The sequence below is a fragment of the Gymnoscopelus microlampas genome (assembly GCF_963454915.1).
Source record: "Gymnoscopelus microlampas genome assembly, chromosome: 21".
NCBI lineage: Eukaryota > Metazoa > Chordata > Actinopteri > Myctophiformes > Myctophidae > Gymnoscopelus > Gymnoscopelus microlampas.
In genome coordinates, this window is record NC_139958.1 from 43,009,896 (window position 1) to 43,025,261 (window position 15,366).

Below are 15,366 nucleotides of genomic sequence, written 5' to 3' on the forward strand. Positions count from 1 at the left end.
AAAATGTCCACCATTTCAATAGCAGATATACAAGCTCATAGCGCAGCACTCGGCGCCGCGCTATGAGCTTGTAGATCTGCTATTTTTGAATGGCCAAAGAAATCTTAAAATGGCACAGATGCGTTCTTAAAGGGTTAAGAAGTGAGACCGTCCGTTTGTCCCCTTTTTATTACTTTTTTCCAAGGATCAGAAAGGTCGCTGAGGAAGAGCTTCGACCTGTTCGACGAGTACCTGGACGTGCGGATCCACAACAAGTTCTTCCGGCTGATCGGCGTCAGCGACAACCACATCCGCATCGCCGAGAGCGGCCCGCCGGGCGACAAGGTCTACGACCTGCTGAAGAACTGGATGCAGCGCGAGGGCCTCAAGGCCGACATCAACAGCCTGCTGGAGGCGCTGCTGAGCATGGACCAGAGACGCTCGGCGGAAAGCATCGCGTACGCGGCGCTGCACCGCGGCTACTACAAGCACGCCGACGCTCCCTGTTAACCCCCCCCCGCGCGGGTGTGACGACGGGGGGGGGGGGGGGGGGGGGAGAGCCCACAAACAAGAGAAAACTTTATAAGTACTTATTACACCCAAGAAGAACAAGCACATAGACGCTGTTGTTGGTTGACATTGTCTCAAGAGTGGGGGAGGGGGGGGGGGGTGTACCTCTCGCTGGCTGAATTTGGCCGTGTGCGTGTGTGTGTGAGTGTGTGTGTGTGTGGTTGTTTTGGCCGTCGAAAGGGCCAGTCGTTCTTGAAAAGCAAAGAGAAAACAAGAAGAAAAAAAATGGGGATGGAAGGAATTGTCGTTAATCGTCGTTATACAATGTGTAACTAACCAGGATGGTCGGTTACATGCAAAATAATGCGAAACAAAGAAGAACAAAAGAAATAGTGATCAAAGTTGACAACTTCGTCCCCAAAGAAGGCCATGCAAGTCTTTTCAAAAACTCAAAACTCAAAATTAAGGAGTAAAATGAAGAGAAGCTCTCGGCCTCAGCAGGCCAAACAGCCACACGTTTTAGGCTTTGCTAAAGCTCTGTATGGCCGTATACGCATCTAGGTGTCTATGATACAGCGCTGTGTGGCCATAAAAGCATATAGGTGTCTATGATACAGCGCTGTGTGTCCATATCAGTGTCTATGATACAGCGCTGTGTGCCCATATAAGCATATAGGTGGCTACTGTCTATGATACGGCGCTGTATGGCCAATATAAGCCTATAGGCGTCTTGGCTTGCGTGTAGCTCACCTGGGTCACCTGGTTCTTGTCCCAGAATGCTGAGCAAGCGAGCACGATGCCAACACCCTTACCTTGAGACAGGGAACATACACTGGTTTTGCAGCGGTGGCATTTACCCGTCACTGATGCTGTGCCTACTTGATGCACTGACCACTGGCACATTTTTTTGTAATTTTAGAGCGACAATTATGCTATACTAATAGTTGTGTAGAATTAGATTTTCTCTTAAAACTACAGGTCAATAGGCTGTATGCAAATTACTATTAAGACAAGGACAAGAAAGGTTTGGACCATTTCTAAAGAGAGGTTGGTATGTGGGGCTTACTCATGGAAATTGTACCTCTTTTCCCCACAGTTTGTCCAATCTGAAAAAATGTACAATACGAGTCTGTTTTGGTGTAGATCTTTGCCATATGATTGTATCTTATTAGCAGTGATACAGAAGTGCCATAGATGTTTTTGTACAACCATGGGCTCTATGCACAGCAGCCATATTGGATAGACATTGGGCCACTTGTTACTTCACAGGTGTTGCCAATTATACTAATGAAGGCTCTGTTCCATTCTGGTCAAACAGAGTCAGGGTGCTGATGTTGTGCATGTTGGCTCACTGGAAACACTCTGTTACACCAGTGGCTCTCAAAAGTGTGGTCCAGGGACCCTCATGTCCCTTTACGGACGTGCAACTCTGAGAGTGTACAAATACGGGTCCATTTGGTTCTATTTCTACACTATCGAGTTATGGTGGTCCTTCAAATTAAAAACTGTACACTGTACACTAAATGGAACAGAGCCTCCATTGGTACCATTGGTACTAAGCATTAGTACCATTGGTAACACCTTACACCTTACACAGGAAGTAAGGAAGAGGCCCAATTTCTTTCCAATAAGGCTGCTGTGCATAAAGCCTATCCTCCTTTCATACAGTATAGCAGTAAACTGAATAGGTTCAGTCCGCCTCATTAAGTCTTTGATATGTTCAGTGTTACACAAAACATGGAAGGAGTTTCAGTCAATGTTTCTTTTGGAACACAACTTTTGTTTGTTTTTTTGTTAATAGCTTTAGTTATGTTTCCTCAATGTTTCCGTTGTTAACACAAGCCTCCAAGGTGCCGTCATTTTATTTATTTACATATTTATTCTAATGAATTATAATTATCTTGCCATTATTTATACCATCGCAATAACAAACCCTGGAAACAGAACTTAGCACAGATTTTGTTTTTGTGTTGTGACTACGTTTTAGCCTCAGGGCAACAATGACTGAGATCCAATTGGAAGGCGTGGCTGAAACTTGCAGTGTTTTGTTTTGTTAAACCCTTTTCCTGTTGGATGCACACAGACTGCGGTGCAGCGAGAAACCGGATTCTAAAAAACTGTCTAATGTTACGTGTCCCACTTTTTCACATCCAGTACCATCGACATTCACTGCGATCGCTGCAGTTGTTAAGGGGTAACTCCAGTGGTGGATAGTAACAAAGTACCAGTACTGTACTTAGTAAACATGTTTGACAATCTAGTATCAAGTATTTGTATTTTTGGATACTTTCACTCCACTACATTTCAAAGACAATTATTGTACTTTTGACTCCACTATATTTCTAGGAAGGTTAGAAAAAAAAATACATTATGAATTAACCACTTGAACCCTATTTCAAATATAGTGAATATATCCAATCTACTAACTTGATTTTTAGTTGTTTTTTTACATTTCTGAAAAATCTTTTTGTGGAAAATATCTAAATTGTAATACAGCAATGCAATGATAAAAGAAAATGTACTGTAATTTGTACTTGCAGTACTTTAACTCGAGTAAATATTTTGACTTAGCAACCTTCACATGTAGTTGAGTAATATTTGACCTGCTATTTAGCCAAAATATAAAATAGAGCTTAAGTTGTTAATTGTTGTATTAATAATCTAAATCTGCAAAGTTAACTAATAACTAAAGCTGTCAAATAATTGCAGTGGAGCAAAAAGTACAATATTTGAGATGTCATCGAGTAGAAGTATCGAAACATGGAGATACTCAAGTAAAATCCAAGTACCTAGAAATTGTGTTCAAATACAGTAGTAAATGTACTTAGTTACTTTCCACCACAGTTTGTTTCTTTGTTATAACGGACTGGCCAGTCCCAGTAAGTCCAAATCCATTAACTGACTGACAAAATGCCATATAGCTAATACATGCAGGTACGGAATGTTTTCTCGTGGTTAGACTCAAGACAAGATGAAGGAAACCTTTTCTGGATTTACAGTAGGAAGGAAAGAAGTTCAATTTTATTTACCCAATAGAGCCCTTTGTACATATTTTCTTTTTCCAGAGAGAACGTGTGCCTCACAAAAACATATGTATATGTATATATCTGCAGTTCTATTAACAAAAACCAGAAGAAATCTAGTGAGGTATGAAGTTTATGCATACAGCAGACATGCTGACTAAAGGGGGTTGATGTTGAAGTGGAAAAAAACTAAACTAGAGACTCAAATTAGCCCTTTTTTTCTGCAGTGAAGTGACTACATTTTATATAGAGAGGAAAGAATTTCTATTTTATAGCTGAAGAACAAGGCTTTACAGTGCTGGCACTGCCATCTAGTGACAAGACAATGAAATAACACCCTGCATCTATGGGACTATTTTTTCCTCTGCGCAATTTTTTTCCCCTTGACTTAATATTCTGTTTACTTCTCAGCAGGCCTTTTCTGTATCAAATGGCTTGAAGCATAGCAATGAATCGGCCTCTATACATAATGTTGTGTTTACTTTACTCTCTTGACAGTTGATGTGAGCATGTCTTTTATATATATACATGTATAATTTTCTGTTTATACCTTTTCAATGCAAGTCCCAACTTCTTCAATTTCTTCAGCTAATAGCTTTGTGACTTCATGAAAAAAAAACATGTTATGTACGATTTTATTTAAGGCATTTCTTTCATTAGTTATTGTTTGCTTGTCATGGATTGTTTGTCAATTTTAAAATAAATGTTTTGTACAGATGTTCCATCTTTGGTTTTTAAGAGCAGTGCTTATCAACCCTCACAGCGTTATATCCCAAATGCATGCACCTTAAGCCGAAAATAGCTGAACTACAAGCTCACAACTCGCACCACTCCAATAAGGCTATCCATCTACCTTAGGTATGGGGCTCTCTTAGAGCAGGTAAATGAATAAAAATGTCTCTGAATGTGGTTTGGTGAAAGACTCACCTGGAAAATACATAATGACGCACTGCGAGAGTCCAGACCAGCCAACACCAATAGGCTCTATGCACAGCAGCCATATTGGGAATGAATTGGGCCCCTTCCTTACTTCCTTTACAGGTGTTACCAATGATACTAATTAAGGCTCTGTTCCATTTAGTGTAGCACAGTGGTTGTCTTATTTTAAAGAACCCCCATAACTCTGAGAGTGTACAAATGGAACCAAATGGACCCTCACGGGTCCATTTGGTTCCATTTGTACACTCTCAGAGTTACACACCCACCATAAGGGGCCATTTGGGAACCAAAATGGAGTGTTTCTAGTGAGCCAACATGCACAATATCAGCACCCTGACCAGAATGGAACAGAGCCTTCATTAGTATCATTGGTAACACCTGTGAAGGAAGTAAGAAGAGGCCCAATTTCTTTCCAATATGGCTGCTATGCATAGAGCCTATTCAGGACTCCTGAATCGCTGCCCTCCACACCTTCCATCCAGCATCAGGGTCTTGAGCTCTGCAGTGTTGTTAGCTCCGCTGTCTCGCCACAGTAGGTGAGTCAATGTATGGTTTGACCCCAAACAAATTGATACAAAAGGGTTTTCAATTGATTCTGGTAGTATTTGGCCTGCTAAATAACATACAAACAATGTAGGAAAATATACCGTCCTGAAATGTGTCATTTTTAAGATGGCATCCAAGATGGATGCCAGGAGATTAAAATGGCTATATCTCAAATGAAAGGTTTTTAGATTTTAGAATTAGGATTTGAAGGTTCCCGGTTCAAATTCAACCAGGACATTTTCCCAACTTTTATCTGACTCTTGTGGTCTGTATCTCATCTTTCAGTGAACAGCCTGCAAGAGACCAGAGAAACTGTGAACCATGGTGGAGCAGTGGATAGGATACAGGCCTTGCACACAGGATGTTCTGTGTTAAAATCTAACTTTTACGTGGCTGTTTCACCTTTATCTAACCTTTCAATGAAGAACATGCAAGTGAACAGAATTAGGATGAGTTACAGTGGTGAAGTGATTGAGATACAGGGCTTATATAACCAGAAGGTTGCTGGTTCAAATCCAATAAGGACATTTTTTGAACTTTTACCTGACTCCTGCACCTTTATCTAATCTTTTAGTGAAGAACACGCAAGTGAACAAAGTCAGTAAGAATCACTGTGGTGCAGTGGTTAAGATACAAGGCTTACAACCGGAAGGTTCCCAGTTCAAATCCAACTTGGCCATTTTTCCAACTTTTACCTGACTCTTGCACCTTCAAATCCCACACATGATGATTTGCCATTTCCAGGATTTGATTTCCAGGATTTGAGTCTTGAGTCCCAAGACTCAACACCCAAAAGAGTCTTGAGTCGAACCAATTGCTCCCTTGGAGACATCAAATTTCTCTTTTGGGCCTTGAGTCTTGGGACTCAAGGCCAAAAAGAGAAATTTGATGTCTCCGCGGGAGTAATTGGTTCGACTCAAGACCCAAAAGAAGGTGAACTGACTGTACTGATTCAAAATGTCATATATAGAATAGAAACCCCATTCAAACTTTAAAATGTTCATCCTAATATGGACATGTTTGCCTGGAAGGGATCTTTGAAATGCTGCATTGTTTTAGAATAGTACTCCTTTAAAAGTTCAGAGATTTATAATGGAGGTCGATGGAAGATTTTGGGACCTCAAAAAAACACTTTCACCTAGAAACTCCATTCACAGTTAAAAAAATCCAGCTTACTGTGGACATGCATGCTTGAGATTTTTTCTTTGAAATCATTTGTAGTTTTGGAGATATTTAACTTTAAGCGCCCAATGCCTTGTCAATGCGGCAATGGATTTGATTTCCAGGATTTGAGTATTGAGTCCCAAGACTCAAGACCCAAAAGAGTCTTGAGTCGAACGAATTACTCCCGCGCAGACATTAAATTTCTCTTTTGGGCCTTAAGTCCCAAGACTCAAGGCCCAAAAGAGAAATTTGATGTCTCCGCGGGAGTAATTGGTTCGACTCAAAACCCAAAAGAAGGTGAACTGACTGTAATGATTCAAAATGTCATATATAGAATAGAAACCCCATTCAAACTTTAAAATGTTCATCCTAATATGGACATGTTTGCCTGAAAAGGGATCTTTGAAATGTTTCATTGTTTTAGAATAGTACTCCTTTAAAAGTTCAGAGATTTATAATGGAGGACGATGGAAGATTTTTTTTTTCCACCATTGTGTCACTACCGAAACGAAAGTTTGTCACTACCGAAACGAAAGTTAAATCCAAAAAAATCACTAAGTGTGGAGGCCAAAATCGTCCCCCCAAAAACCTGTTAGGAGTACGTTTCAGGCAATTTAGAGTTGATTGGTAGTACTTTGTAGTGACTTTTTTTTTTTGGTTCTAACATTCATCGAGCTCTGGACTAGTAAAAAAATTTTTTTCACCATTGTGTCACTACCGAAACGAAAGTTTGTCACTACCGAAACGAAAGTTAAATCTGAAAAAATCACTAAGTGTGGAGGCCAAAATCGTCCCCCAAAAAACCTGTTAGGAGTACGTTTCCCGGTTCAAATTCAACCAGGACATTTCCACAACTTTTATCTGACTCTTGTGGTCTGTATCTAATCTTTCATTGAAGAGCCTGCAAGAGACCAGAGAAACTATGAACCATGGATAGGATACAGGCCTTGCACACAGAAGGTTCTGAGTTCAAAACCAACAAGGAATATTTTTCAACTTTTACGTGGCTGTTTCACCTTTATCTAACCTTTTAATGAAGAACATGCAAGTGAACAGAATTAGGATGAATTACAGTGGTGCAATGATTGAGATACAGGGCTTATGACCAGAAGGTTGCTGGTTCAAATCCAACAAGGACATTTTTTGAACCTTTACCTGACTCCTGCAGGTAAAAGACGCAAGTGAACGTTTCAGGCAATTTAGAGTTGATTGGTAGTACTTTCTAGTGACTTTTTTTTTTGGTTCTAACATTCATCGAGCTCTGGACTAGTACATTTTTTTTTTCACCATTGTGTCACTACCGAAACGAAAGTTTGTCACAACCGAAACGAAAGTTAAATCCGAAAAAATCACTAAGTGTGGAGGCCAAAATCGTCCCCCCAAAAACCTGTTAGGAGTACGTTTAGGCAATTTAGAGTTGATTGATAGTACTTTGTGTAGCCCCTAGAGGGTAGCAGAGTGCAGACTGACGTCTTGAGTGAGACTCCTATTTAAGAGGATTCTGAACAGGCAGTTAGCAGGTCAGTAAACTGTGGGTCCTCAACACTGCTGGTAGCGTGTTGAGAGGAGGAGGTTTGCATGCTGACCTGCTAACTCGGTAAGCCTGTTTGTTTGTTTGTTTTGTTTTGTATCCTCGCTTTTATTGTTGTTTTATTTCATATGTTTATAATGAAGAAATGTTTTTATGTTGTCAGGTCTGTTCCACTGCACTGTTGGCGTGCCGGTCCATTTGTTTGGGGTGTGGCTGCCTTTAGGTATACAGTATATGGGCATTTAAACAGAAGAAATGTGAGTATATGTATGTATGTGCAAAGGGGAACAAGGGTTTATATATGTGCGGTAATTTGTTTCTGTGTAACACTGTTTAACTTTCATGTATAATGTCATTGCTCAACAGATACAGGTGGAGACGGGGCCTGTTCTGTGTGTGTATAACTGTTGAGGGAGGTTTTGCCTGTGTGACAACCCTGAGCATAAACTTAAGAGCTATATGGTAAGGTATTCCTTTTATTGGTTTGCCTATTGTAATATACCTGTGACATTTTGTAGATGGCATTAGTGCATTTTATTATATTGTGTTGATGTGATATGATACCATGCCATGTGCATATTATAAACTAACAAAATGTGTTTTTGTCATTGCTTGTAGATCCACCCTTATGAACAAGCGGCATATGTTGGACTGCTGTTCCTTTTCCCTTTGATTTATGTTTTGATTTACTTATTTCTTTGTACCAGTTTTGTACCAGTTTTCCCCATTATATTTGCTCCAACACATTTTAACCATTTCCATGATGCAAATAAATGAAAGTAGCATTTTGTAAACTTTTCTATAATAAAATAACTGCTATTTTTTATAACCTACACTTTGGTCTGCCTTCCATTTATTTAGCGGGGTAACATTTGTAGTGACTTTTTTTTTTTGGTCCCTAACATTCATCGAGGTCTGGACTATAAATCCGAAAAAAACACTAAGTGTAACCACTTAGTAAATTTATTTTTTCACCATTGGGTCACTACCGAAACGAAAGTTTGTCACTACCGAAACGAAAGTTAAATCCGAAAAAAACACTAAGTGTAACCACTTAGTAAATGTATTTTTTCACCATTGGGTCACTACCGAAACGAAAGTTTGTCACTACCGAAACGAAAGTTAAATCCGAAAAAAAAAACACTAAGTGTAACCACTTAGTACATTTATTTTTTCACCATTGGCTCACTACCGAAACGAAAGTTTTTCACTACCGAAACGAAAGTTAAATACGAAAAAAACACTAAGTGTAACCACTTAGTAACATTTTTTTTTCACCATTGGGTCAATACCGAAACGAAAGTTTTTCACTACCGAAACGAAAGTTAAATACGAAAAAAACACTAAGTGTAACCACTTAGTAAATTATTTTTTTCACCATTGGATCACTACCGAAACGAAAGTTTGTCACTACCGAAACGAAAGTTAAATCCGAAAAAAACACTAAGTGTAACCACTTAGTAAATGTATTTTTTCACCATTGGGTCACTACCGAAACGAAGGTTTTTCACTACCGAAACGAAAGTTAAATCCGAAAAAAACACTAAGTGTAACCACTTAGTAAATGTATTTTTTCACCATTGGGTCACTACCGAAACGAAAGTTTTTCACTACCGAAACGAAAGTTAAATCCGAAAAAAACACTAAGTGTAACCACTTAGTAAATTTATTTTTTCACCATTGAGTCACTACCGAAACGAAAGTTTGTCACTACCGAAACGAAAGTTAAATCCAAAAAAAAACACTAAGTGTAACCACTTAGTACATTTATTTTTTCACCATTGGCTCACTACCGAAACGAAAGTTTTTCACTACTGAAACGAAAGTTAAATCCGAAAAAAAAACTAAGTGTAACCACTTAGTATATTTATTTTTTCACCATTGGGTCACTACCGAAACGAAAGTTTGTCACTACCGAAACGAAAGTTAAATCCCAAAAAAACACTAAGTGTAACCACTTAGTACATTTATTTTTTCACCATTGGGTCACTACCGAAACGAAAGTTTTTCACTACCGAAACGAAAGTTAAATCTGGGAAAAACACTCAGTGTAACCACTTAGTAGATTTATTTTTTCACCATTGTGTCACTACCGAAACGAAAGTTTGTCACTACCGAAACGAAAGTTAAATCCGAAAAAATCACTAAGTGTGGAGGCCAAAATCGTCCCCCCAAAAACCTGTTAGGAGTACGTTTCAGGCAATTTAGAGTTGATTGGTGATTTTTCTTTCGGTAAAATTTAAACCTGTAACTCTCAGCCAACAGCTTAGCTCAACTGGTAGAGCGTCTGTCCAATAACATGACTTGACTTCACTTGAGTGGGTTAGATTCCCACTCGAGTCAAGTGTCCCCGGTAACTTGGGGCAACGGATAAATTGACTGATATCCTTAGTGATGCTTCCCTTTGCAGACTAACTTCTAGAAAAACAAGTTAAAACCACCAGGAAACCTGTAACTCTCAGCCAACAGCATAGCTCAACTGGTAGAGCGTCTGTCCAATAACATGACTTGGCTTGACTTGAGTGGGTTCGATTCCCACTCGAGTCAAGTGTCCCCGGTAACTTGGGGCAACGGATAAATTGACTGATATCCTTAGTGATGCTTCCCTTTGCAGACTAACTTCTAGAAAAACAAGTTAAAACCACCAGGAAACCTGTAACTCTCAGCCAACAGCATAGCTCAACTGGTAGAGCGTCTGTCCAATAACATGACTTGGCTTGACTTGAGTGGGTTCGATTCCCACTCGAGTCAAGTGTCCCCGGTAACTTGGGGCAACGGATAAATTGACTGATATCCTTAGTGATGCTTCCCTTTGCAGACTAACTTCTAGAAAAACAAGTTAAAACCACCAGGAAACCTGTAACTCTCAGCCAACAGCATAGCTCAACTGGTAGAGCGTCTGTCCAATAACATGACTTGACTTCACTTGAGTGGGTTCGATTCCCACTCGAGTCAAGTGTCCCCGGTAACTTGGGGCAACGGATAAATTGACTGATATCCTTAGTGATGTTTCCCTTTGCAGACTAACTTCTAGAAAACAAGTTAAAAACACCAGGAAAACGCAGTGGTGAAAACGCAGTCCCCCCCAAAAATATTTACTATTCTGTCCTTATCGGTACATAACTCGGACGGCGCTGAGTCGACTAGCAGACCATCGGCTGGTCGTCGCGGGCACTCGCGCCTGGAGGCGCTCGGGCGCGACTCCTCAGCCTCAAGGTCTGCTGAGTCGGCGCGCCTCCGTCATGGTCCAAAACTACATTTTATCGGCAGCCTTGTTAGACCCCTTACTGTCCAAGTCAACAATATACAACAGTGGGTCCTTTTTAGCATATATTTTAAGTTTCAAGTTTTTAATCTTCCCTTGAGTCCAAGTCCTGTACCCTTTTGTAATGACACAGTGGATGATTGTGGGTATGCGGTCCAACTAAGGTGGGACTCAGGGAGTTGGACGCCCCTGCCATGCACAGCCCCCAGTGAACATATCTCATATAGTTCACTGGTTATTTTATTCCATAGATGGTCACCATTTGGGAACACCCCCCTCTGGTGGACAAAATAAATCATTACACACATACACACGTGCACACAATGCCCTTTGTATTTATGTATGTATATGTATGTATGTATATATATGTATATATATGTGTGTATGTGTATATGTGTTTTTATAACTCTCTAGTTGAAACAGTCTTTTAAGGGAGCAACAGATGGGCCAGTGCAATAGAGCATTTAATTTGCCTTTTTAAACCACACAACTCAATAACAATACCTCCCCCTACTCTAAGCCCTATTCCTACTTCTCCCCCTACTCTGGGCCCTATTCCTACTCCTCCCCCTACTCTGGGCCCTATTCCTCCCCCTACTCTGGGCCCTATTCCTACTTCTCCCCCTACTCTAGGCCCTATTCCTACTCTGGGCCCTTCTGGGCCCTACTCCTACTCCTCCCCCTACTCCCGACTATATTCCCTCTTTACTCTACCCCTACTCTACTCACTACTCTACTCACTACTCTACACACCCTCTATCTATCTCAGTAACTGAGACCGAATTGGCCAGATTCGGTTTCAGTTACAAAGGTGGTGACTGGATTTGAACCAAGACACTCCTACAAGTTATTCTACGGATATCAGTCAATTTATCCGCTGCCCCAATTTACCGGGGGACTTGACGTTAGTGGGAATCGAACCCAGGACCGCTCGGTCCTAGGTTGAACTGGATTTGAACCAGCACACTCCTACAAGTTATTCTACGGATATCAGTCAATTTATCCGTTGCCCCAATTTACCGGGGACACTTGGCTCGAGTGGGAATCGAACCCACTCAAGTCAAGTCATGTTATTGGACAGACGCTCTACCAGTTGAGCTATGCTGTTGGCTGAGAGTTACAGGTTTCCTGGTGGTTTTAACTTACAGATTTCCTGGTGGTTTTAACTTGTTTTTCTAGAAGTTAGTCTGCAAAGGGAAGCATCACTAAGGATATCAGTTAATGTATCCGTTGCCCCAAGTTACCGGGGACACTTGACTCGAGTGGGAATCGAACCCACTCAAGTCAAGCCAAGTCATGTTATTGGACAGACGCTCTACCAGTTGATAGTCTACTTGCCAGCCCATAGAGCCCCATTGTGAACCCGGAAATGTTGGGTACACCAAGGTTTTATGTTAGAAATGTTGAGTATGGGTCCCCAGCATGTAGAAACTGACGGATGCTAACTTGGATATGTTGAGCAATTTTCAGAATTAGCGTAATTAGCTTTTATTAGCATAATCACCTATATGGACAATATTTCAGCAATAGTGCCGGGCCTTAGGGATATTTTCGCACTGATCAGTCTTAAATGCACCAAATTTGGCCCAGATGTAGCCCAGGGCATGCTATAATGATTTAGCTAGGGCGCCCGAGCGGGCAACCTTTGGGGTCGCCATAGCGGCCAAATCCAAAATGGCCGCCATGTAAAACGGTTTTGGCTGTAACTTTTGAACCAGATGAGTTACAAATACAAACTTGGTGTCTATTTCATGTTTTTTGACCATTGCAAACACATTGGAATGCTTATCATTACGATTGGGTGTGTCTGGAACCCTAATTTGCATATTTCCAAGATGGCGGCTATGTGAAAACGTTAACTTTTGACAGTTTTGGCAAACTTAGTGTCTATTTTATGTTTTTAAGCATTAGAAACATATGAAATGCTCCGATTTTCTGATTGCATCCATCTAGAGCACTCTAATTTACTCATTAACAATATCAACACTATCCCCAAAGAGGTATTCGCCCAGAACACTTTTAGGAACAACCTTAATAAGCAACCTTTGTATGTTACACATATAATGCATTTGAAAGATAGAACAATGGAGTGCAGCACATTCCTATTGATATAGATAGGAGTATTTGAAACAATCTTACAATTAATGCACAAAAACTGTACGTGCAAAGGTGGGCTGGGCGTATCAGTATAGTATAGGCATATATAGTGATCCGGTTGTCCAGAACCGCTGATCCAAACGATATGCCTCTCTTAGACGGGTGGGGGGGGGGGGGGGGGGGGGGGTGCCGCAACTGTGGCAATCTTCCTGCATTGTCCCGGTGCCTAAGAAAAGTTGCACCTTGTGACTACAGGCCAGTGGCTCTGACATGAAAGAGCATGAAGACCTTTGAGCGTCTGGTACTGAATCAACTTAGACCGATGGTGAGTGAATACCTCAACCCCCTTCAGTTTGCATACCAGGCGGACATTTGATGATGCCATCATCTACATGCTAAACAGGGCATTCATACACCTTGACACCCTGGGAAACACAGTCAGAATCATGTGTTTTTACTTCAACACTATCCAGCCACAACTGCTTGCTGAGAAGCTTGCGTTGATGATGTGGACCACGGCTTGGTGGCATGGATCACAGACTACCTCTCGGGCAGAGCGCAGTATGTGAGACTGCATGGTTGTCAGTCGGAGGTGCTGGTGAACAACACGGCTGTCCCCAGGGCACAGTGATGTTTCCTGTTCACCCTATACACATCTGACTTCCGATCAACTCCAAGACATGGCCCCTACAGAAGTTCTCAGATGACACTGCGGTGGTCAGCTGCATCTCAAGTGACAACACTGTTGAGCACGATAGCATGGCGAAGGACTTTGTGGACTGGAGCGAGGCAAACCGCCTCCGGCCCAATGCTAGCAAGACCAAGGATGATGGTGGTGGACTATGGCACGACCAAGAGGGTACCTCCGGTCCCCAGCACCATAAATGCTGAGGTGGTGGAGATTGTAGCCAACTAAGTTTCTAGGAGTGCACCTGAACAGGTTGTTGGACTGGTCTGACATACTCTAATGTAGGAGCAGGCTGTTCTTCCTGAGAAGACTCTGATGTTTTGGCGTGTGCAACAGGATGCTGTAAATGGCTGGTGAGGAAGGTGGGCTCCGTCGTGGGGACCTCACTGGAGGGGGTGGCTAAGGTGCGTACAGTGAGGAGGCTGGACGCCATCATGGCAAACACGTCCCTCTCCCTTCACAAGGATATAGTGGGGCATCCCGGGGTAGATTCACCTACCCCGGGTGGAACTGTTTGAGACTTGGCATGTCTTTTGTGCAGGTAGCTATGAGGATTTACAATGAGACACACGTTGGTCGCTCTGCCGCTCTTCTGTCTATAAAGAAAACATCACATGGATGCACCTGGGATGTATCATCAGTGTTGTAGCCTGGGGTCATAGGCTGTTTCGGGTCTCGCAACATACACCCTCGCCCAGGTGACCCAGCCGGGGTTGATCAAGCCCCAACTTACGTCCCAGGACCCACGGTCAGTCCTATAGGGAAAGACAGGGCCATTCAGTCCGCTTCTCCAGAACTACTCTGCCGGAACTCGGGGAGGCTCTGGCACGTGGAGGGACTAGGCTCTGTGGGTGGCCTCCTGGCCGGGCTCCTTCTTCGTCTCACCAGGTCCAGGACCTGAGCACTGTACCAGATCCGCTGCACCAGATCCGCTGCAACACCCCGATCCAAACATTTCCTTCTGGCGTGATGGTTCCTTGGGCCGGTTTGCTTGAATGGCCCTCCTAAAGGCCTCACCGTGGGTGTGTTGGGCTTCTTCCTCACGGAAGACACAGGCTGGGGGCGCTAACCCATACTGCTCCCGGTCATATAACTTGGAATAAAAGATGTACCAAGGACTCTGACCTCTAATTACACTTAGATAGTTATTGTACTGATTGCACTGTGGACACTTTGTCACTTTTCTTTGCATTGCAGTGATTGTACTGGTTGCACGGTTTGACAGGACACTGTAACCTGGTGTTATTGTTATTTTTCTGCATAGTGCAGGATAGTTTGTACAGGTGTATACTTTTGTTCTTTAGTGATGGTGCATCTTATTGTTATGTCTTACCTTTGTATTGCTGTATATGTCACAGGGAGATTGGAGAACCAGGGAGATTGAAGACAAAGCGCTCGTTTTTAGGCACTGGGCTTTGGGGCGAGGCGGGGCTTTGATGCGACGCGGACCTGTCTTTTGTTGTTCCCCCCACGTAGCAACCAGGAAGCTACGATAGGGGAACGCTGAACACACGTTCACACGCACACGTGATAATAGTTATTGTCCATGACGGAGGGGCGCCGACTCAGCAGAGCTTGAGGCCGAGAAGGCGCGCGGCGCGAGTGCCCACGCTGACCGGCCGAT

The 15,366-nt window shown here is 42.3% G+C and overlaps 1 protein-coding gene and 1 long non-coding RNA gene across 2 annotated transcripts in view; both read left to right on the forward strand.

The window, feature by feature from the left end:
- tnfrsfa (tumor necrosis factor receptor superfamily, member a) overlaps positions 1-503 on the forward strand; it is a 66,695-nt gene extending 66,192 nt beyond the window's left edge. Inside the window, exon 10 of the mRNA XM_084047446.1 lies at positions 185-503. Within this exon, the coding sequence (XP_083903572.1) occupies positions 185-489 (305 nt within the window). The 3' untranslated portion in view covers positions 490-503. The remainder of the gene's footprint in view (positions 1-184) is intronic.
- Positions 504-535: 32 nt separating this feature from the next.
- Positions 536-4,230, forward strand: LOC311038106. Its single transcript, XR_014600014.1, has 2 exons — positions 536-1,165; positions 1,215-4,230. It is a non-coding gene; the product is annotated as an uncharacterized lncRNA (long non-coding RNA).
- The last annotated feature ends 11,136 nt before the right edge of the window (positions 4,231-15,366 follow it).